Consider the following 25,310-nt stretch of genomic DNA (forward strand, 5'->3'; position numbering starts at 1 on the left):
AGGCATGAAACCCTGAGTTGCTCGCTCGGAAAGCAGGAAAATATCACTGAAAGAGTCGCAGACGTGGGTAAGTGAGTGTCTTCTGCCTGTGTCCACTGTGTGCTGTCTTAGCCTTCCAAGACAGTATGCGTCGCGTCAGCATCATAAAATGTTATACAACCTGCCGTATCAACAAGATGCAGGCTGGCCTTTTTGTTGCCACGCATTTTTCACTCGCATATCTCGATAAAAAGAAGGTGAAGTTCTTTTTTGCAGGCTTTTTATTGAGAACCTGGTCTGTGCACATGAGCACATGAGTCATGTGTTTGATATAGCCAGTCTTGACCATAGTGAGCATGAGGAAGACAAACAAAGGCCACTCAGCATACTTGGCAAGTGTCAGCAGAATCTACTCTAGCCACATAAAAATGCATCCGCTAATCCTCCTCGTGACGTTCATGTTTGTATTTGCTGTACAGTGCTACTGTCTATGGACCATGCAAATTGATAGTTCAGTTGAAATCAAGGAAACTAAAGAGTAATCAGAAATATCCAAGTAGCCAAAACATTTTATTGCAATAGCAATTATATGGACACTCTCGGCTGGTTTTTGCCATCGCCCTCATGTGCTGGATATGCATATGTACAGTTGACGTCCGATTTTGCAGACACTCAACAAACCATGAAAATGTCTGAAAAGTCTGGCAATTTCTAAAAACGAATGCAAGCAAAAACACACTTTTTGAATGGGTATTTTTCGCTGACAAAGAAATTCACTGCAGGATTACAAGATTCTCATACCAATTCAGCAAAAGCATCGTATAGGTGCTCTGAAAAGAGCCATTGGTATTTAAAAAAAAACTAAACATAGAAAATTTAAGAAATATCTGATGTTGTTGGCACTCTCAGCTGATTTTCGCCATCGCCCTCTTGTGCTGGATAAGTATATGTACAGTCGACGTCCGATTTTGCAGACACTCAACAAACCATGAAAACGTGGGCAATTTGGAAAAACGAATGCTAGCGAAAACACACTTTTTTAAAGGGTATTTTTCGCTGACTGAGAAGTGCACTGCAAGAGTACAAGATCTTTATAGCAATTTAGCAAAAGCATCGTTTAGGTGCTCTGAAAAGAGCCGTTGGTATTTTAAAAAAAAACTCAAGAAAATTTAAAAAATATTTGATGTTGCCGGCACTGCTGCATTTCCAAACACTTAGGCACTCACACAAAAAAAAAAAACTCATTTGTATGGCGTTCTGCTTTCCTGTGACGATGTCTGCCTTATTTTGAGCTAACTTCATGCTGTCACTGTGCACCGCGAACAGTGTCAGTGCTCGCGTCAACTCGGAGCTAGTTGACTGTGTAGGCGCTGCTTCTTAGATCTCAGTGTCGGAGTTGTCAGAATCCCTCACAACTTGACGAACAGTTTCATTATTGGTCAACAATGCACACAGCTCGAGGTCTTCGTTAGCATTGGCGAAGCCAAAGGTTATCCTGGCTAGAATCGAAACACTGGCAGTGTGCAGATCGTCGAAGGCAATGTTCGTGGATGGAAGTTCGTCGCACACGCTGTCCACTGGGGAAGAGAGCCATCTCGGCGTCTAATATCAAGCTCCCGTAGCGAAAACATTTCTGGAGGGTCTGTTGCATAGCCGCATTTCATGAATCTGCAATCACGTTGACAGCAGACCATAAATCATCAGCTTAGCTTCTTTCGCTGCTGGTGCACTGGCTGTGCAGCACCGTGCGGCTGTGGCCACAGGTTTGACTAAGTTAGGCTGGCAACGGATTGGCGTGCGCTGGATTGCAGTATTTGTGGTTTCAAGAGTACCGCAGCCGCGGCGCGGTAGGCTTGAGGGTACGAAAACAACCAAAATGGAGGCATCGATAGTGACTGCGAGTGTGCGGTTAGCGGTAAAATGTCTAGAAAATTAGATGGCATGTAATGAAAAAGTAGTGGGTCATGCATAGCTCGGCAAACACATCGTCAGTGATAAGCACGAGACGCTCGGCCCAACGTTGTCGCTACTTTCGCTCCTACCTGGTCTGAAATAACAGTTCTGACTGTCTCAGTTCTTTATTATATTTGGTGGAGTTTGCTGGGTCTCCTCGCAATCCTGGAGTTGTGAAGCCGGACTCAACCTGCTGCTATGACCACTGCATCTGCCATCAGCCCTCCGCCTATTGCTCGCCAGGTTATCGTGTGCTCCGGCGCAGTCCGTCAGTGGGACCCTCCCATATTCAGTGGCACTGACGACCAGGACGTCGACGACTGGCTGGCTACCTACGAACTCGTGAGTGTCTTGAACAAATGGGACGAAGCGTCGAGACTGGCCGCCGTCGGCATTCACCTCAGTGGCATTGCCCACTTGTGGCTTCGGAACCATGAAACCGACGTTCCAACCTGGACAGCATTCAAGACAAAATTTAGCGAGGTCTTTGTTCGTCCTGCTGTCCGCAAACTTCGTGCGGAGCAGCGCCTTCAGTCAAAATCTCAACTGCCTGGTGAGAATTTCACCATAGAAGACATCATTGACTTGTGCAAACGCATCAATGCGAACATGACAGAGGTGGTCCGCATCAAGCATATTTTTATGGGTATCGACGAGGACGCATTCCAGATGCTCATTTCAAAAAGGCCGGCTACTGTCGCTCAAGTTACTGAGCTCTGTCAAAGCTATGATGAGCTCTGCCGGCAATGTCTCGTTACCCGCCGTGCTGGCCCGCATCAGAAATCGATGTCCGGCTTGACTCCCTCGCAAATCCCGTCCTTCTCTCGCAGATAAAAGATTTTGTGCGCGAAGAAGTTGCCCGCCAGCTGTTGCTCATCTCCGGCCTACCGGAGCGCAGTGCGCCGCTTAGCCCTACACTACGTACTATTATACAAGACCAAGTGTCTGAGGTCCTTCCTCCGCAGCTGGTGCCACCAGTCGATGCACCATTGACGTATGCCGAAGCAGCAGCACGACCACGACCACAGATTTTCCGAGCACCGCCTCCACTGCCTGCTCCTGTTTATGCCGCCCAGCCGCCACGACCTCCAGTCCACCAAGTCCCTAATCCATGGCGCACTGCCGACAACCGACCGATCTGCTTTTCCTGTGGTCTACCCGGACACGTCGCGCATCTGTGCTGCCGCCACCCACTTCATTCATGTGAAAACCCACGTTCGTATGAGTATGACCACACGTTTCGCTACACTCCAGACCCCGAACTGCACCCTCCTCGACCAAGCCACCGACCACCTTCTGATCGCCGATCTCCTTCTCCACGCCGTCACTGGCCCTCCCCGATGCGCCGACGCCCCCCTACAATCGATGCGGAAAACTAAATGACGCAGTTCCCGAGGCAAGAACTGCGTCCTCATCGCAAAGCACTAGCCCTCTTTGTTCGCCGCCAAATGTAATTAGTGCCGTTCTTGAAGGTTTACCTGTACTTGCCCTTATTGATACTGGTGTGGCCATTTCTGTCATTGCCGAAAAAGTTTGCTGTTCAATTCGAAAAGTGACAACGCCCTATTTGGGTTCGTGTCTTCGTACTGCCAGTGCACAGCCTGTGCAGCCTGTGGCCGCTGTTGTGACTGGCGCCGGAGCTGACGATGGAGCGGCGCTCTTTGGATCTTCAAACAAGTAGCCGACAGGCCGGCTGCCTATGACTGCCAGGCATTGTCCCTCCTAGCCGGAGGGTGAGACGTCGTGTCGCCACGACGCCATAAGCCGTTCGAAAGAGGACAACAAGTACAGCATCTTCCTTGGAAGAGACTGCGTCGGCCGCCGCAAATCGCCCCGCTAATTGAGCGAGCAGTTCGGCGGACCCTTTGATGTATGCTGTCATGAGCTTGGGACCCCTCGACCAGCGGCCCACACACGACGAGGAGGAGCCCCGCTGGCACCACCTTGGATTGCAGTGATCACGGCGCAATATTGGACATTCACATGGGCCGTGCATGCTTGTCCCCCTCGCCAGTTGTGTGTGATGTGTGATTGGACTGTACCATCTGCACGTGTTCCCTGATCTAGGGATCTGGGGAGCACATACCCTTTATAATGAGCCACCTGGCTCATTCGGAGGAGCACCATGTAGAGGAACGCCAGATTCCAAAGCTCGCCATGTAAGAAAGAGCTCATTATGTACGAGAGCTCACCTTGTATATAGTGTAAATAAACCCTCTTCAAGCCTCTCTTCCTCCTGCCTCGACAACTTCATCCCGGACCTCCGGTGCCTGCAAACCTCGGTCGCAACACCGCATGTACCGCCAGACTTGTAATTTAAGGAGTGCCCTACACAGTGCAGTTTGTAGCAACTGTTTTCACAACATCATTTTAGGCTGGGATTTTCTCTCCCTTCACCAAGTCGTCATTGATTGCGCCCATGCCGAAGTAGTCTTTTGTCCCCTTGGTGATGCTCTACCTGTGGACGATCGCCCTTCCTACGCGAAGTTGGTCATTAGTGACGACACCCATATCCCTCCGCTCGCTATTGTCTTCGCACCTGTGTCGTGTTCCGCCTTCGTCGACACTACCGTATTCTTCAGGCCTTTCGTTGCTTTCGTTCATTGCCACTTATCGCCGCTCCCAACCGCTCTCGTTACTCTTCAAGGTGGTGCGACTGACGTGCCTGTGAAGAGTGTGTTCCCATTCATGATTACGCTGTTTCGGGGCGAATGTATAGGCTCAATCGAATCATTCGAAATCATCGCTACACTTGACGTTTCAGATGGATCGTCGGAAGTCAGCGCCCTCTCCCGTAGTTCGGGGAATGGCCCTTCAACTGCCGACATTTTCAACAGTGTCATCGACAAAGGCCTAAACCCACCACAGAGGTGGGAGCTTTTGAACCTCCTTGACAAATTTCGGCCATTTTTTGACAGTAACAGCGCTACCTTAGGTCGAACATCTACTGTATGCCACCAGATTGACACAGGTAATCACCCACCACTATCGCAGTGACTGTACCGTGTTTCACCGACTGAACACAGTGTCATCAATGAAAAAGTAGGTGACAGGCTAAAGCGCGGCGTCGATCAACTATCAAATAGTCCTTGGGCGTCGTTGGCTGTTTTAGTTAAAATGAAAGATGGCACGCTAGGCTTTTGCATAGATTATCATCGTCTAAAAAAAAAATAACACGAAAGGATGTTTCCTTTTGCCTCGGATCAATGACTCCCTCGACTCTTTACAAGGCGCAGAGTTCTTTTCCTCTCTTGATCAACGCTCTTGGCATTGGCAAGTGCCCATGAATCCGGATGACAGACCAGAAACTGCCTTTGTTACACCAGACGACTTATACGAATTTAACGTGATGCCATTCGGCCTATGCAATGTGCCGGCATCATTTGAGCGTGTGATGAACACTATCCTACGAGGCCTCAAATGGAAGACGTGTTTGTGCTACTTAGATGATGTCGTGGTGTTCTCGCCTGATTTTCCCACTCACCTCCGTTACTTGGAACAGGTTCTACGCTGCCTTTCTGCAGCAGGCCTCCAACTAAACTTGAAGAAGTGTCACTTTGCAGCACGAAAGCTGACCATTCTCAGACATGTCGTGTCGAAGAATGGCGTTCTTCCTCACCCGCTAAGCTACGTGCTGTTAGCGAGTTCCTGAGGCCCGCATCTCTCAAGGAGCTGTGTAGTCCCATTGGGCTTTGCTCATACTACCGCTGCTTCGTCCAGGATTTCGCCTCGATTATGGCACCTCTGACAGACACTTCAGGGAGACCGCAATCTATCTGCGTGGTCTCCAGCCTGCGACAGTGCCTTTGTGAAGCTCTGTGAACTGCTTACAACACCACCCATACTGCGACATTTCGATTCAAGCGCTCCCACAGCAATCCACACGAATGCTAGTGGTGCCGGTCTTGACGCTGTACTCGCCCAACGAGAGCCTGATTACCAAGAATATGTTGTTGCGTACACGAGCCGCACTCTTACAAGAATAGAAGCAAATTATTCGGTAACTAAGAAAGAATGCCTAGCGATCATCTAAGCCATTACGAAATTTCGGCCTTATCTGTGCAGCCGCCCTTTCGATGTCTTTAGCGATCACCACGCGCTCTGCTGGCTATCCTCCCTCAAGGATCCCTCCGGACACTTGGCACGATGGGCTTTACGGCTCGAAGAGTATGACATCTGTGTCATTTATCGCTGAGGCCAGAAGCATGCCGACGCCGATGCTCTTTCCCGTTTGCCCGTTTCTACTGATATTGCGAGTGTCTCCATCCAAGACAACTTACTTCCACTATCAGGACCCATCAACATGGCTGCGGAGCAGCGCAAAGATTCGTTGGTTGCGTCTCTGATGGATTACCTATCTGAAACACTCGCCCACCCGCTATCTCCAACAATACACCAACAAGCCTCCCACTTGGCCATCCGGGATGGAGTACTTTATCACCGCAACTACCACCCTGACGGCCGCAAACGGCTGCTCGTCATACTCAGGCATCTCTGTGCCAGCATATGTGCTGCTATCCATGCCGATCCGCAGTGTGCACACCCCGGTTTGTTTAAAACCTACACCAGGCTACGCTTTCCGTTTTATTGGCGCGGCATGTGCACATTCGTTCAAAAGTACATTCGATCTTGCACAGAGTGCCAACGCCGCAAGCACGATCCTAGCCGTTTTACTGCACCAATGCAGCCATTAACATGCCCAGTGCGACCATTCGATGGGGTTGGAATAGATAGATCTTTATGGTCCTCTGCCATATACATCAGCTGGGAATCGCTACATTATTGTAGCGATGGACCATCTCACGAGATATGCAGAAACGGCCACTCTACTAGCCGCGACAGCACGTGACGTTGCATCTTTTCTGCTCCAACGTTTTGTTCTGCGTCGCGGCGCTCCGCGTAAACTTTTGAGCGACCGAGCCCGTGTCTTTCTCGCGTATGTTATTCAAGAACTTCTTGCTGAATGCCATGCGGTTCACCGCTGTACTACCGCATATCACCCACAAACGAACGGCTTGACCGAACGTTTCAACTGCACTCTTGGTGACATGCTTTCTATGTATGTCGCCTCTGACCACACCAACTGGGATCTTATCTTTCCCTACGTAACATACGCTTACAACATGGCACTTCAAGCAACGACAGGCTTTTCTCCCTTCTTTTTACTCTATCGTCAAGAGCCATCATCTCCAATCGACACCATTCTCCCCTACCTACCCAATCAATCCAAAAGCAGAGCAGTTTCCGAAGCCGCTCGGCATGCGGAAGAATGTCGGCAATTAGCTCGCATCCTTACAACACAACAAGGGCTACAGAAATTTCGTCACGACGATGGACGATCCCACTGCCACTTTTCGCCCAACTCTCTTGTTTGGCTGTGGCTGCCTCCCACTGCTGCTCCTGGTATATCAACAAAGTTTGTCAGCAGGTACCATGGGCCTTATCACGTCATAGAGCAAACTTCCGCTGTCAACTATCTCATCGAACCCCTCATGCCTACTTTGGACCTGCGTCGCCGAGGCCGCAAAATCGTACACGTGGATCGTCTTGAACCGTATCACGAACCACTTGTCCTCACGACACCTTAGAACAACTACTTGGCTCCATCTTCAGCGAGAGGGAAATATGTAATGAAGAAGTAGTGCGTCATGCATAGCTCAGCAAACACATCGTCAGTGTTAAGCACGAGGCGCTCAGCCTGGACGTTGTTGCTTTTTTTGCTGGCTAGACCTACATTCCTACCTGGTCTGAAATAACAGTTCTGTCTGTCTCAGTTCTTTATTATAGGCAAAAGCTATAAACGTTCAGAATTGCAGACTTTTTAATACATTGACTCTATGGGACACTTGACAGTGCCATGAATGACTCGGGAAATCAGGCATGTCCGGAATTTCGGGCGTCCGAAAAATTGATCATGGACTGTATATTGCCACATTCCTTTCTTCAAATTTTGTTATCGCCTCGTTACACTACGTTCAGCGCAAACTGCGCCTACGATGTTCGAGAAGCTGCGAAACCGTAGTAGATCGTTTTGTTAAGATCACACCCACTTCGTGAACATTACAGATTATTCAGGAACCTACGTGGCCCTTTGTCAGTTGATCAACGGCCCACGCCCTGCTCGCCGCTATCAGTGCCAGCTTCTTGCTCTAATCTGATTTTCGTTTCACGTGGCCACAAGTTTGGCCTGAATAAACAGTATATTATTCGACCTGTAGCCTGTTTCCCTCATCCACGTCACAACCCCGTGACAATATTGTTGCGGTAGGGGTTTGCAGGCACCGGAGATCTAGGATTGATATGTCGAGGCAGGAAGGTTGGACTTAGTAGAAGGGTTTATTACATTATTTACATGGCAATAGCTCTCTGGCCCGAAGCTCTACATTGAAAAGCTCTACATTGAAAAACTCTACATTACAAGGCTCTCCATAGAACAAGCACCATGAACAAGCACTGAGCAGCCCGGGAGGGCCGATTTTTTCGTCTCATTTCCCCAGATTCCTAGATAGGGTAATAGGTCCATGTTTCACTGTCCAATCGTACTCCTGCGCTGTCCCTGAAAGTTCAATCCATCTGTCGAAATGATGGCTAAGTCGGCCGGCGTACTGCGTAGCCGTCTCACCATCAGCGGGCTTTCCTGTCCGAAATGTGTCCCGGAAACATTCCACAGTAAATCTAAATCGCTTCAGCAAAGCAGCTTTCACCTTTGCATAGTTGGCTGCATCGGTCGGCGTCAGCCTACCGTACACACTGAGCGCTACACCACTCAAGCAAGTACTCAAAGCAGTTGCCCATTGATTTTTCGGCCAATTCTGGCTCCTTGCAATCGTCTCAAATCTGTGAAGGTATGCGTCAAGGTCGTCCTTCCTTTCATCAAACGCTACGAGCAGCTTGCTTGGGTTCAAGTGGAAGCCTTGATCTTCCTGTTCGCTGCTTTCAACTCTAGCTTGGACCGGAGTTTCACTTCGTTGTTGCAAACGGAGCCGCTCGATTTCTATCTCGTGCTGTCGCTGCCGTTCTCTTTCCTCTCTTTCTTCTTTCACCCTCTCAGCTGTCAGTCTTTCTCTCTCCAGCTCCAACTTCAATTGCTGCTCTCTTTCTTCTTTCAGCTGTCGCTCCTTTGCCTCTCTTTCTTCTCTCGCCCTTTCGGCTGCCAACTTTTCTCTCTCCAGCTCCAACTTCAATTGCTGCTCTCTTTCTTCCTTCAGCTGTCGCTCCTTTGCCTCTCTTTCTTCTCTCGCCCTTTCGGCGGCCAGCCTTTCTCTCTCCAACTCAGCTGCTTTTTCTTCCTTGGCCCTCTCAGCTGCCAACCTCTCTCTCTCCAACTCAGCTTTTTCCGCTTTGGCTCTTTTGACCGCCAACCTTTCTTTTTCCAGCTCAGCTGGCTTTTCTTCATCGGCCCTCTCTTTTTCTTCTTTTTCCTTCTGGGTGACCCACTTTCGTAGTTCGGCGCCAGAAAGACCCATCTTCTCACCAAGAGCGACTAACTTTTCGAGATCCATTGTGTCTCGCAAATAATCTTGCCGCGTGCAAAACGTATCTGCCTAAATCAGTCTATCGGAACACTCCCCTGCACTCGTTAACGAGAACACTGAACAACACACAAAATCGTTTCGATAGCAGTATCACCACTCGAGGCTCTTTCTCACTACTTTGGACACTCTGTGCACCAAAAAGGTCCTGTTGCGGACGCCAGATTAATTGTCACAGGTCCCGTTAATCCGGGAGGCGATCGCCGGGCTAATTCCAAGGGCTGAAGTATCGGCCCCCCCGAACCGCACCACGAAAGCGTGGACAATTTAGAAGTGGTCCTATTTGGTGCGCCAGCGGACGCCGGCTGTGGCCCAAAGAACAAGTCAGAGCCGAGAGTGGATAGACAAACGAAATTATATTCTCAGTTATGGCAGATCAAAACGATACACAAGTATGCACACTCGAGAATAGTTGAATACAATATGTCACCAATCAAACAATGTACTACACAGTACAATCAGCCACACTCGAAACAACGGACACAGACAATAGTACACGCTACAATGCAGTCGCATGCATAAAGACTAAAGAGTTAGAAAACTTATCTTAGAACAAAAGTCTGGATGATACTCTTCCGAGAATCACTCACTCAAAGTCCAGCGTTGTTGTCGTTCCGCTGCCCCCGAAGTTTCTTTTCCAGGAAACCTCGCGTCTTCAATTGGCCCCTCTCCAAGCTTCAAACTTCTTCGCCGGAAACACGTCGGCTTCACACACGCAGCTGTTGCCACACGTCTTCGCTTGATAGCGGTAGACGCACACTCTTGCCTGTAGCTCGAGCCTTCACCCCTCAGGTGGAAATCCTCTTCTTCTCCTCCTTTGTCACAAAAGACAAAAGGCTTCGCCCACAAGGCGGAACACCCTACGCACTCTGGCGCATACTTTCTTCTTCTCCTACTTTGTCACTGTGATGCATGGTTCTTGTTGCTGATTTGTTTTTCTCCCGGGCTGAGCCTCAGAGAGTTTTTCTAATAAGGACAAAGCCGTTCGGTTTCCAAGAAACACACAAAAGGTTTAATTGAAAAGTAAAAAGGCAAAGATTCCTCACAAAACAAAACACTTAATAAACAGTTGACTGGACATGACGAAACACATCTGTAAACACCCAACAAGAACGTTCAAAGTCAGTAACTAAACCTAACGTTCGAAAGGGGCTGAGTGATGGGAGTAGCGCAAGAGTATCGGTGCAGTCTCACCCACAAGTTGGTTTTCGGCGGTGATGAGAAACCGGAACGCCGTGACTCCTGCGTCAATGCGTGGGCTGGACGAGGACGAGGGAACGCTGGCTGCTGGCGACACGTCGAAAAGCCCTACCAAATCGTGATGGTTTCGGCTTGAGGAGCGTGGACACGTCGGAGATGGGAGAACGCAGGCTGGTGGCGACGCGTCCGGGAACTAGGGTCGACCTAGTCAAGCAGCTGGGCGCACAGCTCGGGCCCGGAGCCCGACGGCTGTAGCTCGCCTGCCGGAACCGAAGTCCGCAGGCTCTGGAAAGGAGTTCAGGACCGGATGGCCACGGTCCTTTGGAGCGGGAACCCGACAGCAGGAGGCCCCGGCCGGTGGAAGTCCTGTAGGCTCGGGTCCGGAACCCAACGGCCCATCTTCAGCGCCCGGTCCGGTGACGACCTTCCGCTTGCACTGCCTGCCTCGAATTCCCCTTGCTCTGGTCTCCCCAGGCTCCTGCTTCAGCTCTGGCCCACTTGTCTCGTTCTCATTGGAGATACTGCTGTTTCGTGGTGTCAAGCCATTAGGCCTTGAAATCTCCGTGTTCGCTGCCCATTGGATGTTTTACCTTTTGTTTACTTCACGTCCTGCCACGCATCCTCGTGCTTGACGCTCTTTAACGTCGTCATTCTTGTTTAAGCAGCACCGCACGTGCACTCTGGTATTTCTCCTTTTGTTTTTTTGTTTTTTTTTTTTTTTTTTTTTCCGTGACGCGCACTTTTCGAAGGCGCGCACTTTGAACGCGCACCACACATCACATACGCCCCCCTTTTATTCAAGTTTTTTTTTTTTTTTAGAAAAAAAAAAACTGCCGATGAGTGCGCGTTCTGCACTACGTCACAATTAAACCACATATTTGCACCACGCAGTTCAACACATCACCGGGCTACAGTTCGCTACATCGTCCAAATGTCCACACTTAAACTTTAGATTCACCCAATTGCATTTAAAAGTTCTGAAACCCGGAATAAACCTTTTTACTACAAAATCGACTATGGACAAAGCTACTTGTGTCCGCATCTAAAAGTCGAAGTCCAGAAAGAGCTACCGGTTTTCTAACCCTACACTCAGGTTATCGCGTCCCAAACCAGACGCACTGCCCTTCTCGCACGTTTCGAAAGTAACTGTGGCAAACATGCTTTTATGCACTTTCGCTGAAACGCGTGTCTGCGCCCCCGCCGGCCACATGAACGCTTACCGGTCACAGAGGAACAGGGCGCGGTCTCGAGCCGTCGGCGTCGACACGAAACGCACTGAGACACGAATGTCCAAATGCCACAATCTCTCACACAAATGCTTTCTTTTAATTCACCATCTAATGAACACAAGCTCGGGGTGCCCTCAGCAAGCCCAAACGCTCCGACAAGCGTGTGAGGTTCCTGGATTCTTGAGAAGGGATGCCGTTGTGCTCGGTCATTATACAGCTCATCTTGAGTGGACTTAATTATAGGTTCAAAACCAATCACGTTCTCAGGTTCAAGACCCTGTCTGGCATTCTCCATACCTACTATCGAGCCCACCTCCGATTCGATACTGTTTATTTTGAAGAGTGCTTCAGCACTCCCATCGTGTTTTCTCGGACAAATAGCAGTTACGCTATCCTGTGAACTAGAATCCCCTCTCTCTCTGAGTGAGATATATGTATGGTCTAGGACCATTGACGTGGTGCCTGCTGCTACCTCTGTCGGTACAAAACAATCAGTGGCCACTATATCAGAGCCTTCATGGCATTCGCTGCCATCTTCCCAATGACGTTCTAGCGCTCCTTCCATGGAGCTATTGAGAGGTAGCCCTACCCCTTCCCGAAATGTGCTCGGCCTCTGAGACGTTCTGATACACACCTCATTCTGAATGGAGCTTCTTCGTTCCCTGCTATCGAAGCTTTGCTCCACAACATTTTCCACAGCTTCTAGGTCGCCCATATCCAGGCGCTCTTCTTCATAGGTGCTTGGCCTCTCAGAGGTCCCCAAGCAGCTAACGGAAGTAATATGTTCCCAGCCAGAGAAGCTTTCCGTCGCTTCAACAAACTCCTCATGACTCCTGCCTTCTTGGCTGTCCACCTCTCTGCCTTCCTCTATCTGAGCTTCTCGCTCCGAAGTAAGGCTGTCGCGAGGCTCGAGGCCAACCTTGCAGGAATCGACTTCCCTCCAGCAAACGCTGCTATCGGAGCAAACATTCACCGCTTGCTCGACCTTCTGCATCGCCAGCTGCCCCCTTTTCGCCATCGCAAGCTCGAGTCGCCGCTCGAAGTCCACCCTCTCTAATTGGAGCTGCTGCTTCAGTATGCGTGTCTGACGCTCTAGCAACACTTTATTTTCACGCGTTACGCGCTCTAGCTCCTCCTTCTTAGCTCTAAGCACCAATTCAAGCTTTTCCTTCGCCGCCTTTCGTTCTGCAGCCCGTTGCTCACGCTCCCTCTCCATCCGCTCCTCGTACCATACTCTAAACTCCGCTCCCGTCAGTCCCATTTTATCCGCCAACTCAATTAACTCCCACGTGTTCGTCATCGTGTTAACCGCGTCAAAAAATCTACTGGAAAAACAAACGACTTTGTCCTGTCGCGGACGCCAATTTGTGATGCATGGTTCTTGTTGCTGATTTGTTTTTCTCCCGGGCTGAGCCTCAGAGAGTTTTTCTAATAAGGACAAAGCCGTTCGGTTTCCAAGAAACACACAAAAGGTTTAATTGAAAAGTAAAAAGGCAAAGATTCCTCACAAAACAAAACACTTAATAAACAGTTGACTGGACATGACGAAACACATCTGTAAACACCCAACAAGAACGTTCAAAGTCAGTAACTAAACCTAACGTTCGAAAGGGGCTGAGTGATGGGAGTAGCGCAAGAGTATCGGTGCAGTCTCACCCACAAGTTGGTTTTCGGCGGTGATGAGAAACCGGAACGCCGTGACTCCTGCGTCAATGCGTGGGCTGGACGAGGACGAGGGAACGCTGGCTGCTGGCGACACGTCGAAAAGCCCTACCAAATCGTGATGGTTTCGGCTTGAGGAGCGTGGACACGTCGGAGACGGGAGAACGCAGGCTGGTGGCGACGCGTCCGGGAACTAGGGTCGACCTAGTCAAGCAGCTGGGCGCACAGCTCGGGCCCGGAGCCCGACGGCTGTAGCTCGCCTGCCGGAACCGAAGTCCGCAGGCTCTGGAAAGGAGTTCAGGACCGGATGGCCACGGTCCTTTGGAGCGGGAACCCGACAGCAGGAGGCCCCGGCCGGTGGAAGTCCTGTAGGCTCGGGTCCGGAACCCAACGGCCCATCTTCAGCGCCCGGTCCGGTGACGACCTTCCGCTTGCACTGCCTGCCTCGAATTCCCCTTGCTCTGGTCTCCCCAGGCTCCTGCTTCAGCTCTGGCCCACTTGTCTCGTTCTCATTGGAGATACTGCTGTTTCGTGGTGTCAAGCCATTGGGCCTTGAAATCTCCGTGTTCGCTGCCCATTGGATGTTTTACCTTTTGTTTACTTCACGTCCTGCCACGCATCCTCGTGCTTGACGCTCTTTAACGTCGTCATTCTTGTTTAAGCAGCACCGCACGTGCACTCTGGTATTTCTGGTATTTCTGGTATCACCGCGTCAGAACTGCATCATGTAGCTGTGACTTTCCGTCGGCAGTTTCGGGACTTTAGATGTTTGTTTTCCTTCTAAATCCCGCTTTTAGCCAGCTACTCTTTTCTTGTAGTTTGTGTTTGAGTTTTGCTGCAGTTCTGCAGTAAATGTTTAGGTGTTGTTTGTTAAGCAAACGGCTTCGTCCTTATTAAAAAAAAACTCTCCGGGGCTCAACCAGGAGAAACAAATCAGCAACAAGAACCTGCATCACAGTCACTAAGGACAAAGCCTTCACCGACAGACGCGGCGGGATACCCTACGCACTCTGGCGTTAACTTCCTTCTTCTCCTGATCTCCCATCTTGCTCGATTAAATACCTTCCGCGCGAGATTCCAGAAAGTTCTCATCATTTCGTCGGCGCGATGCGCAGCGAAGGCTGGGGGAAAGGGCGAGACGATACAGGGGCTGTCCGCGACGGATGAGGCAACCCGGCATCACCATGCCCCTTTCCATCGAAAAATTTCCAGGGCTTGCTCAGCCGCCGATGAGAGGAGGTTCGTCGGCGAACCCACGCTTTCGAAAGGAGAGGGGCGCCCGCCCGGGGAGTTTTTGGATGCTGGTTTTCTTTTTTTTATCGTTGACCTCGCGGCGTCACTCTGGCGTTTCGTCGCGAGAATTTGGCGGCGCGCCCTTTTTGAGCGCTCGTTTTGTGACAGCCACTATCATTAAAGAGAAATGTATACAACTGCCGCATGTTGTTAGGCACCTGCCGAAGTCCTGCGCCGCTTCCTGTTACTTTGAATTCTGCCACACCAACGGACAAGCCAAACGCGCCAAGCTATAAACGCGCCATGCAACGCTGGCTGCACGTGTTACCACATCACGCGCTGGACAAGGAACGCTGGCGGTACGCGCCAAGCTATAAACGCGCCGTGCAACGCTGGCTGCAGGTGTCACCACATCACGCGCTGGACAAGGAACGCTGGCGGTTTTTTCGAGGACAGCTGAAGGCGAGACGCAACAGAAGTTGACGAGGTTTTGACCAGTGAGCTCACAACCTTTGTGTATTTAGTTGACGGGCACAAGTTCGCCATTAAGAAATAGCTGTTTCAGCTTCCGGCACTGTATTTGTTCGTTACACAACCACTGCAGGCTATTCCTGACAAATGAGGCTTTTGCAACATAGAGATTAATAAAACTAGAGCAAAAGCTGAGGAGTGTGTAGTTCAACATCAAGCGAAAAAAATGGACCTGGGCTGGTCATGTAATGCGTAGCACAGACGGCCAGTGGACAGTAAGAGCAATAGAATGGTTACCAATGAGTGGGGAACGCAATCTTGGAAGGCAAAAAGTCGGATGGAGTGATAAAATTGAGAATTTTGCATGGGTAAAGTGGAATCAGTTCGCACAGGAGAGGCCTTCATCCTAACACAGGCTGAGAATGACGATGATGCATCTGCAGGTGTGCTATATTTCTGGGGCATGAACAACCATGGTGGAGAAGCAACCATGTACCCCAAGCCCATTCAGGACCTGACAGGCTGGCACATCCGGGGCATTGGCTGCTCCAACAAGAGCATCGTGGTGCTAGCTGACGAGAGCGTCATTTCCTGGGGACCACACCCGACCTATGGCGAGTTGGTAAGTTTATTGGAATTCCACATGATCATAAGTGAGGCACCTCAGGTTTTTAGTTTTTGTTTTTCATGTATATTACATGAATGTATCTTTGCGGGCCTAAGGCGCACTCAAGCTACATGTCTGTAGCTTTTGGTCTCGGGTTTCTTCCACCTTTTGTTTGGGAAACATAAAGACAATTCATTTTACCGTAAGGTTTAGTAGCGCAATTTTTAACATGGACAAGAGGAATAAAAAGGACACGACACTCACTACACTTGAAACTAAGTTTATTTCGGGAAAAAAGCTTTATATATATATGCACCCACCTGAACGCCCAGCCACACAGAAGAGAAATAACAAGCACTGAAAACTTATCCAATATTAACTTTCTGAGCATTAACAAAGTCAATATTGGATAAGCTTTCAGTGCCTGTTATTTCTCTTCTGGGTCGCTGGGCGTCTGCGTGGGTGCATATATATAAAGCTTTTTTCTGAAATAAATTTAGTTTCAAGTGTAGCGAGTGTCGTGTCCTCCTTATTTCTCTTGTCCATGTTAAAAACTGCTCAACTTAACCTTACGGTAAAATGATCAATTACCAACTAGCCCAGTTATCAACCTTATTGAATAAAGACAATTATTATTATCTTCGGAGAAATTAGATTGTTGAGCATTCTCATTGAACAAGTCGCAGCGATCTCTGAGCAATCGTGTCCTAGTTCAGTCAAACTTGCCGAGAATTGTTTACTAATGTTGGTTATCTCTTTATATATCTCTTTCTGACCCCGCGACCAGTGCACTGGATATGATGCAAAAAGTAATGCAGAAAAGCAAGCAGAGCTGCAATCAGAACTGAAACCACAGCTTCTATAAGAGTCAAGCAATATGTTCTTAAACGTAGTCCCTCCTTCAGCCCCGTTTTACTTTAGAGGTGCCTTAGAGTAATGGTGTGGCCCCGCTGCGGTGGTCTAGTGGCTAACGTACTCGGCTGCTGACCCGCAGGTCGCGGGTTGAAATCCTGGCTGCGGCGGCTGCATTTCCGATGGAGGCGGAAATGTTGTAGGCCCGTGTGCTCAGATTTGGGTGCACGTTAAAGAACCCCAGGTGGTCGAAATTTCCGGAGCCCTCCACTACGGCGTCTCTCATAATCATATAGTGGTTTTGAGACGTTAAACCCCACATATCAATCAATCAATAGAGTAATGGTGTGAATGACATAGAAGCATGGACATACGATGGGGTCGACTATACAGAATTGATTCGGGAGCTACATTTGCACAGTTTGAAAAACTGGTGCGAAAAGATAGCTTTTCTAATCGGAAGACTGCTGGCAATGCAGAAATGTGTTTATGTTCAGTATACTAAACACCGGGATGAAATTGTGGCACACACCATGCTAAGCATGGGGGAAAAAAAGAGGCAGCGTGAGAATGCAGTTTTGAAGCCCAGCCATTAGAAATGGAGCTGCGGTATGCTGGGAGCATGGAGCACGAGGAGAAAGCGGCGTCTGATAAAGTTGACTTGTGAATGCTGGGTTCTCGAATAGAGTTTTCGTAGTCCTGCCACTGAATACAAGGGGAGCAGCGGTTGGACAGCAAGTTTCTTATATCGTCATATGAAATTTTCCTGTCATAACTCCCGTGACCTTTTTTCTCCCGTGTAATGAACCCTCCCCACAAATTGGCGTCTGCTTTTCTGAAAAAAGGGTGGGTTCATTAACTGAGTAAATTTGGTACGTCGACCAAATGCCTAGCTGCCAAGTCTCCAGGATTTCAACCATTTCTTGTGTTTGTACGGTCGGCTGGAAAATGTCCCAGAAGTTGAAATTTTTGTGTGTGGTCTGGCCGCATTAACAGAAATCTAATGCAATCAAATTCAGGCTTTTTGTGAAACTATTGGACTAAGGTTGTAATTTTAAGGAATTGAGAGGCGTTTATAGAAACTTACAGCAGAATCTCAGTGATATGTGTAGTGTTGTAGTGATCCTAGGTGGCGTCACTTACACTAACACTAGTAACACACTAACAGAGGGCGCCACTGAGTGTTTACGAGGATGTATCAATAAACAGTACTGGGCACGCAGTCGTTGGCCCAGCCAAATGTCGGATCATTCTTTCATTAGTCTCGACATGGTGTAAGAAGGGGGATCTGCATCACAGTAAAAATGCCCTTGTGGAGAACACCAACTACAGCGAGCTATTTGTGATGACCGGCGACAAAGCCATCGTAGCTATGGTTGCTGGACCCAATTCCCAACCGCCACCCCATTTCTACTTCAAGAACCCAGCGGCTTGGCAAAGGTGACGTCAGCAGTTTAATGACTCCACTTTTGCTACGGGTCTTCAGGCGGTGGACAATGAAGTTTGCGTCAGAACGCTGCCCTACTGCATGAGAACCAAGTCATGAGACATTTCGCGTTGCAAGTACGGGAGGCAGACTATGCGAGGTATAGCGTCATCATTGGTAAACTCAACGAATACAGTAAAATCTCGGTGATACGAATTTGAAGGGATCACGCAAAATATTCGTATCATTCTGAATTCGTATCAACCAAAAACATGTTAAAGCTGATATTGAAGATGAACAAGAACTTTATTGGCAACTTTTTGCTAAAAAAAGTTTATGTTCTTTTGAACTTTCCTGCCTTCATGGTCTTTCAGTAAAGTGCTGCAGTTTCCCCACTCATGCTGCGGGCACGGCACATTCACGCTTGACATCAAAGAGAGTGAAAGTGGTCAAACTCATTGAAATTTTACTCGCTTTTCAAAACGCTAAGTCACCGGAAAACGGCGCTGTCAAGTTGACATGAACAAAGTCAGTTCTGGAGAATTCACACTCGAGAATTCAAGCAAAAATGCCAGAGCATCCGCAAAAGCACGTTCGCACCCGTTAAAAATTTTCAAATTCGTTCTGCCCCTCGCCACCGCCGCCATCTTCGCCGCTTGAGAATTTATTCTTGAAAATTAAAATCCCCACCAAGTTCTAGTTATGCATGCAAAGCACTAAAAAGAAACAGTTTACACCGTTACAAACATTGTCTCAGGAGATACGTCTGATGAAAGGACACGAGCAGACGCACCGACAGCGGCGGCGACGGATTCAGCCGGCGGATTCTACTGTACTTTCATACACCCCGCCAAAGAGCTGTACAAGAGCGCAAGATTCCACGGACGTGAGGCGAGACAGCTGAGGCGTTCTTCACGTCACTGGGAAATGTGGAGAAACGCTGCAATTACTCATTACATGGCATAGAGGAGCAACTGGTTCGCGACCTTTTTATGATTGGCCTTCGTGACACGAAATTATCGGATAAACTGTGCCACAATCCAAAGCTTATGCTAGATGAAGCATTCATTTGTGTCTGTCAGGCGGAAGATGTAGAGAAGCAAAGAGCAAGTTCTTCAGCATGTTCGCCCGCAGGAATAAATGTGGAGGCAGCTAAAGTTGTGCAGAATCGCCCACAGCAGGGAGAGGCGTGCATCACAGTTGCCACATGGATGAACGTTTGTTCACCTTGAGAATCTTGTGGTGGTTCCCTACATCCACACTCAGAATGTCCCGCACGCTGATTAACCTGTAGCGAATGTTGAAAAAAGAGCTATTTCGCAGTGGTTTGCGGGGCTAAGAAGCGCCTTTTCATTGTGGAATTGGTTGCTGTCGATTCGAAGGCGAAGCTCGGCCCAAGTTTGTCGACGTAAAAGTGAACAAAATGCTGTTGTGCTTCAAAGTTGACACTGGCGCCAAGGTCACAGTCGTCCCCAGTACATTTCCTGTAATTCTGTCTTATCTTGAGGTGCCAGAAAGGGAACTTTTAGGACTGGCGGGACAGTCATTGGATGTGCTGGGAATGTTCATCGCTACTCTGTAGTGGAAGAACAACTTGGCAATGCAACGATTTTACATGCTTCGGTCACAAGTGGCGCCACCTCTTGGGTTTTCTGCTATCCAGGAACTTAAGCTCAAGTTCATGAATCCGGTGGTCAAGAAGCAAGGCAACCAGGCGGCATCAGACAAGGTGTTCTGTGGTTTGGGCGAGCTGCAAGAAGCTTACACTATACGCCTAAAACCAGATGCTGTCCCCTATTCGCTGGCCCCAAGACGTGTTCCCATCCCTTTACTTAGTGTCGTCAAGGTGGAGCTCAGCAGGCTTGAAGTGGAGAGCGTGATCAGACGCGTGACAAAGCCTACACAGTGGTGCGCCGCAATGGTCATTGTACCGAAGGCATTTGGTTCATACCGCATCTGCGTCAACCTCACCAAATTGAACCATGTGGTCGAACGACGGGCTCCGTTATCTGAACACGTGTCCATCAGTTGAATGCTTCGTGCATTGTTCATAAAACTTTATTATTGCTGTCGCTTCTCTTTGCCTAGGGCAACAAATGCAAAGGCGTACAGCTTTGTATTGTTCAAAACGAAACACCGCTGCTACTCTGCGAATGTGACACCGAAAGTAGTAGAGCGGTGTCCACGTCGTCTGCTTCACATGCCAGTGGCACCCCTGCCACCGCTCCCGGCTCTTTTCAGAAGGAGAGCAGCTGGCACCGCACGACGGCCACTCGGTGCCTATGCAAACATATTGTGTCCAATGGTGGATTCGTGTGAATGTTGTGCAACTACAATGTTGCAGCGTGCTGAAGCCAATGCTGCCAACACCTTCAATGGAGTACCCATGGCAACAAGTCGGTGCAGATTTGTTCCTCATGGAGGGACAAAATTTTCTGCTGCTTGTGGACTACCATTCACACTATTCAGAGGTTATAACACTACGCAACACTTCTAGCGAAGCACTTACATCAGCTATCAAGAGTGTCGTGGCTTGATTCAGCATACTAGAAGGGCTTCAGAATGATAATGGCTCCCAGGTTTTGTCACACGAGTTTGCTAGTTCTGCCAGGACTATGGGTTTGTCACATAGTTAGCAGTCCACGTTACGCTCACTCAAGCATTGCTGGCGTATCAGTACGCCAGGTGTCACTGTGTACAGCCCGTCCCAACTCCTCATAAGACGATGGTTACGGACACGCACTTCCAGGGACCAGGGCAGGCTGTCACCGGACCTACATCGACCTGACGCCATCTTTCAAAAGGACGTCTCCGCCAAGAAAAGGGAAGTTCAAGACTTCAATCGTCTGCATGGGGCTCCAGAGCTTCGGGAGCTCTCTTCAGGGGACAAGGTGTTCAGGAGGCGGGCCCAGCGTCCACGATTCTATGATCCCGGTGGAGTTATACATCGATGCCGACGGCATCTCGTGCCTTTTTCCTCAGATCCTAGTGCATCATCCCCAGTCTCTCTTCCAAGGCCGGGGCCAAACCAGAACCACAGGTCAACCAGGATGAACCATCACTTGGTCAACACGATACAAGTTCTAGGGCAGACCCTGACAACATACCTGACTGAATATGTAGATCCTCGAAGGGGAGATGTAGTGTTATTGTATGTTGTTGTAGTAATCCTAGGTACCGGGCACTTAGTCGCTGGCCCAGTCGAACGTTGCATCGTTCTTTTATTACTCTGAACAACATGTATTCTTGAAATTTCTTAGCCCGAATTCAACTGTGTCCAGTGGGCCTAAATTCAGCTGTTTCGTACACTTACATGCGTCGCACCGGGTAATACAAACTTCAGTAGCAAACCGTCGAGCGATGCCCGAGAAAACGTGCTGGAAGCGTTGGAAGGACACCAACAATACCGCGAACACTCGATGCAATCTGACAAAACTTCAAAGGTGCACCTACGTCCAAGGTTCATACATTCAAAGCAACCCCTTTTTCCACAATCGCTGACCAAACCATGATTGATGCAACTATTTACAGCAAAAAGAGACATAGTTGAGAGGGCACGTGCATAGCCAGTGCACGCCTATTATAAATGGAACTACTGTTTGCTACAGTCGTTGCAAGCGAAACCCTGGTCACTGCAACGCAATTATCAATTCAGGTTTCAAAGATGCGCGGCCAATGCAAGGGTAGATGAAGGCATAGAAAAATGGCACAAAGCGTTCGTGTGTTCATGTCAATCTTCACTTACGACTACCGTGGAGCGGACTTGGCACATTTCAGCTGACTTCAAGTGAAGCTTTGATGCGCACTTCTGCGGCAGCCAGCTGCGTCATCCTTTATAGGTTCGTTTGCGTGTGTCCCAGAAGGAGAGTTCTTTTGACGAAAAGAAATGTTTTGTGGGTATATGGGTTTGAAACCAACTTTGCTTGTTTTTTTTTTTTTGTAATTATGCAAAGTTTGGGGTGATAAGAATATTTTCGATCCTGCTTGAGATTCGTACGTATCACCAAAATTCAGCTGTAGTAGGGAGAATCTGCTTTGTTCATAAGCGATTATAGGAGTGCAGTGCCAATGTTTACGCTTACAGAACTCTCTGCCCCCCTGTGTGTTTCCGTGTTTTCTAAAAAAAAAAAGTGCAGGAAATTGGCAAACGTAACTCCCCCTTCTCCTAGTTTCGGTAATCTCCCGGATTCGAATCATTGAACATGGCGAGTATGAAAATGGGAAGGTGCATGCATCAATGAGCATGCTTGTGGACATGAGCTGGCGCTAAAATGTGAAGATCGAGCACATTTTCGGGCCCACTGCAAGTCCCGAAAGTGTGAGCCATATCTGAATAAAATTCACATTCTATGGAAAAGCAGGGACAACTCTGCTCGAGAACTGTCGAAGCTTTTCACATAAAAACATGAGGGTTATTATGCATTCGTGACACTTCGTTGTTCTTTTCACAGGTGGAGAGCATGTTCTTAGATTGCAGGTTGTGATTAAGACATTATCTAATCGATGTGTACCTTTCCTTTTCTGCATGTCTATATCTATGCATTGAATTTTTTACACTAAATGTTATCTGTTCGATGTGTGCCTTGCTTTCCGCGCACGCCTTTGCATATACACTCGGACCTTACTACTAAAACAGTCACACCTGCCACGAAAATACTTTGTTACATCCGAAAATTTGTTATAAACATATATTTGTAGCACTGTATTTATGGCAGAGCTATTTTTCATTTACTTCATTATAATCAATAATTCATTATATCAAGGTTCAAGTGTATATTGCACTGCAGTTATTTTGGAATAAAGAGTCGAAAGTTTGCACTCCTCTTGACCCTTCCCTCGTTGGAAGGTTCAAGTGTATATTGCACTGCAGTAATTTTGGAATAAAGATTCGAAAGTTTGCACTCCTCTTGACCCTTCCCTCGTTGTTTCTTTGTGTGAAATAGCCACAACTGTGGCTTCTAATTGAATACTCTGTTACATTCAGTTAATCATTGATCTCTGGAAGCACCAAATGAGAATAGTTCAATTGAAGTGAAAGTTCTTCGAAAATGTTTTTACATAAAAAGTAGAGGTGACAGGCACCTAATCTTCTTGGCTCAGTGATGCACTGATGGTGGTGATGCACTGATGGTGGTGAAATGCTGCACAGCTTAAGCTTTTGTCTTGTGTTCCGTAGCATAGGTGCATTGCCAAGCCAACGTCATAAACCAGGTAGTCCCTTTTCTTGCATTACTCACGGCCACATTTAGCAGCTAAAAACAGTGGCATGCTTTCGGATCAAACCTATCTGTAATCGATCTAACTGCAGTGAGTTAATGCAAAAACTGTAATTTGCACTTGCTGGCCACCTAAGAGTGTTCTGTGATGGTCCAGGGCTATGGCGAAGGTCGGCAGAAATCCTCGACCACTCCCCAGGAGGTGCGCCTGCTCGAGGGCATTCACGTGCATGCCGTGGCCTGTGGCCTGGGCCACTCGGTGTTCATTGCACGGGACGAGAGTGAGGAGGAGCGTGCCCGCATCCGCCGCCTGCCCGAGTTCCAGCCCTGAGTGGCCAGAAGAACCCCCCCTTGCTGTACATACACCACCATCACGTATCCCCAGCACCCGACACGATCAGCGGCCAATCACGCATTCCCAGCAAATACTCACTGGAGGAGGAGCTGCCTCATGTAGTTCTGGTTGTGCGAGAATCTCCTGCCATTTTTTTTGTTGCTTCCTTCCCATACTGTACAGCAAGTTCAGTTTTAGTCACGTGTGCCACGTTATGTGATTGGCCACTCATCATGTTTGTGCAACATGACCTCATTGTATGATCTCAGGACAATAGATTTTATGTTTTGATAATAAAAAGCAATTGTCAAAGCGCAAGGTCTAGTGCATTTCTGTAACCGCAACCACGGTGGACTACCATTGGGACAGCAAAGTGATTCGCTAGACAATCTCGTCAGCTTTCTTTTGAAGCACTTTCACTGCTTTTGTATGGCATGAATATTTGTTGACTATAGTACATATTGCCTCTGACAGTCATAGCAATTAGTGCCACAGTTAAAGCCAAGAACTGTCTACTGCGGGCAGCAGACAACTTTGTGTGCACCCATGTGGAAAAAGCAGCTCGACAGTTCGAATTGACCCATAGGATCCATGCAAAAACGTGAATAATTGCAATACTCCACTACATACAGTTAAACCTAAATATAAAGAAATTTACAAATTTCTCAAAATAAACAAACAAAAAAAAAGAAATAAAGGGGGAGCCCACCCAGAACACTTACTTGGTGGTAATAAACTGCATTATTATTGCGATAGCAATTACCATATTTACTCACGTAATCCTCGCACTCGCATAATTCTCGCACCCCTCCCTTCGTCCAAGAAAAATGAGATTTTTATTTTCCTCGAGTAATTATCGCACCCCTGAAAACTGCCGCAATAATGTCGTCTGCTCGTTCCAGCCACTGATGGTGATAGCGTGCACCATCTGGCACTATCTATTAAGCATCAAACGTACTATTGCATGCAGATTCAATCCAATCCAAGCCAAGCCGAAGTGGCCAGTGCACGTTGCGGCGTGTTTTGTAAGCTGTGTCGGTAATCTTGGCACGTTATGGGGTGATAAGAAAACTACACGGCTGCTTCAAGCTACAAGTGATAGATGATGCACTAAATGACGGCAACAGGGCCGCCGGTAGGCCCTTCGGAGTCTACGACTTTTGTGTTCGCTACTGGGGACGGCAGCTGAAAGCCACCAAGACGCGTTGGGCCTGCCGTGTGCCTAAAACTGGGATTAATTGTAAACTTTATTTCGTCAGAAGGAAACTGTGGACGATTCTGTTAAATAGCCATCAGCCCAATACTGACATCCCACGCTTACCTTTTGAGGGCTCCTGTTGAGCGACGAACGCTACCGCTACGCCCATAAGCTTTGCATATGGTATTTTAATTCTCGACTATTTGCTTCCACTTTTTGTGTCTCAAATAAATCTTGCCTTGTGTTGAACCTCTGCTTTTATTGTTGAGGTAAGTTCTAATTATTACTTCTTAAAGCTTGCTGCAGTTGCTGGTGCGAGAATCCCGATTTGCGGCCACTTCGTTTTCTGTTTCGCTCGGTACGTTTTCGTGGAAGGTTTTCCCGCGTAATTCTCCCACCCCCCAACTTTGCATCAGTT

General features: G+C 48.4%; 1 protein-coding gene and 1 long non-coding RNA gene across 2 annotated transcripts in view; one reads left to right on the plus strand and one right to left on the minus strand.

Moving 5' to 3' along the window:
* LOC142804260 (uncharacterized) overlaps positions 1–10,930 on the minus strand; it is a 376,481-nt gene extending 365,551 nt beyond the window's left edge. Inside the window, exon 1 of the long non-coding RNA XR_012894552.1 lies at positions 10,659–10,930. This is a non-coding gene — a long non-coding RNA (uncharacterized LOC142804260). The remainder of the gene's footprint in view (positions 1–10,658) is intronic.
* The window catches only part of LOC119168072 (protein RCC2), a 103,607-nt gene extending 79,595 nt beyond the window's left edge, over positions 1–24,012 (plus strand). Inside the window, exons 6-7 of the mRNA XM_037419504.2 lie at positions 15,703–15,881; positions 23,518–24,012. Coding sequence (XP_037275401.1) covers positions 15,703–15,881; positions 23,518–23,691 — 353 coding nt within the window. The 3' untranslated portion in view covers positions 23,692–24,012. The remainder of the gene's footprint in view (positions 1–15,702; positions 15,882–23,517) is intronic.
* The last annotated feature ends 1,298 nt before the right edge of the window (positions 24,013–25,310 follow it).

Source organism: Rhipicephalus microplus, chromosome 3 (assembly GCF_043290135.1).
Source record: "Rhipicephalus microplus isolate Deutch F79 chromosome 3, USDA_Rmic, whole genome shotgun sequence".
Lineage (NCBI taxonomy): Eukaryota > Metazoa > Arthropoda > Arachnida > Ixodida > Ixodidae > Rhipicephalus > Rhipicephalus microplus.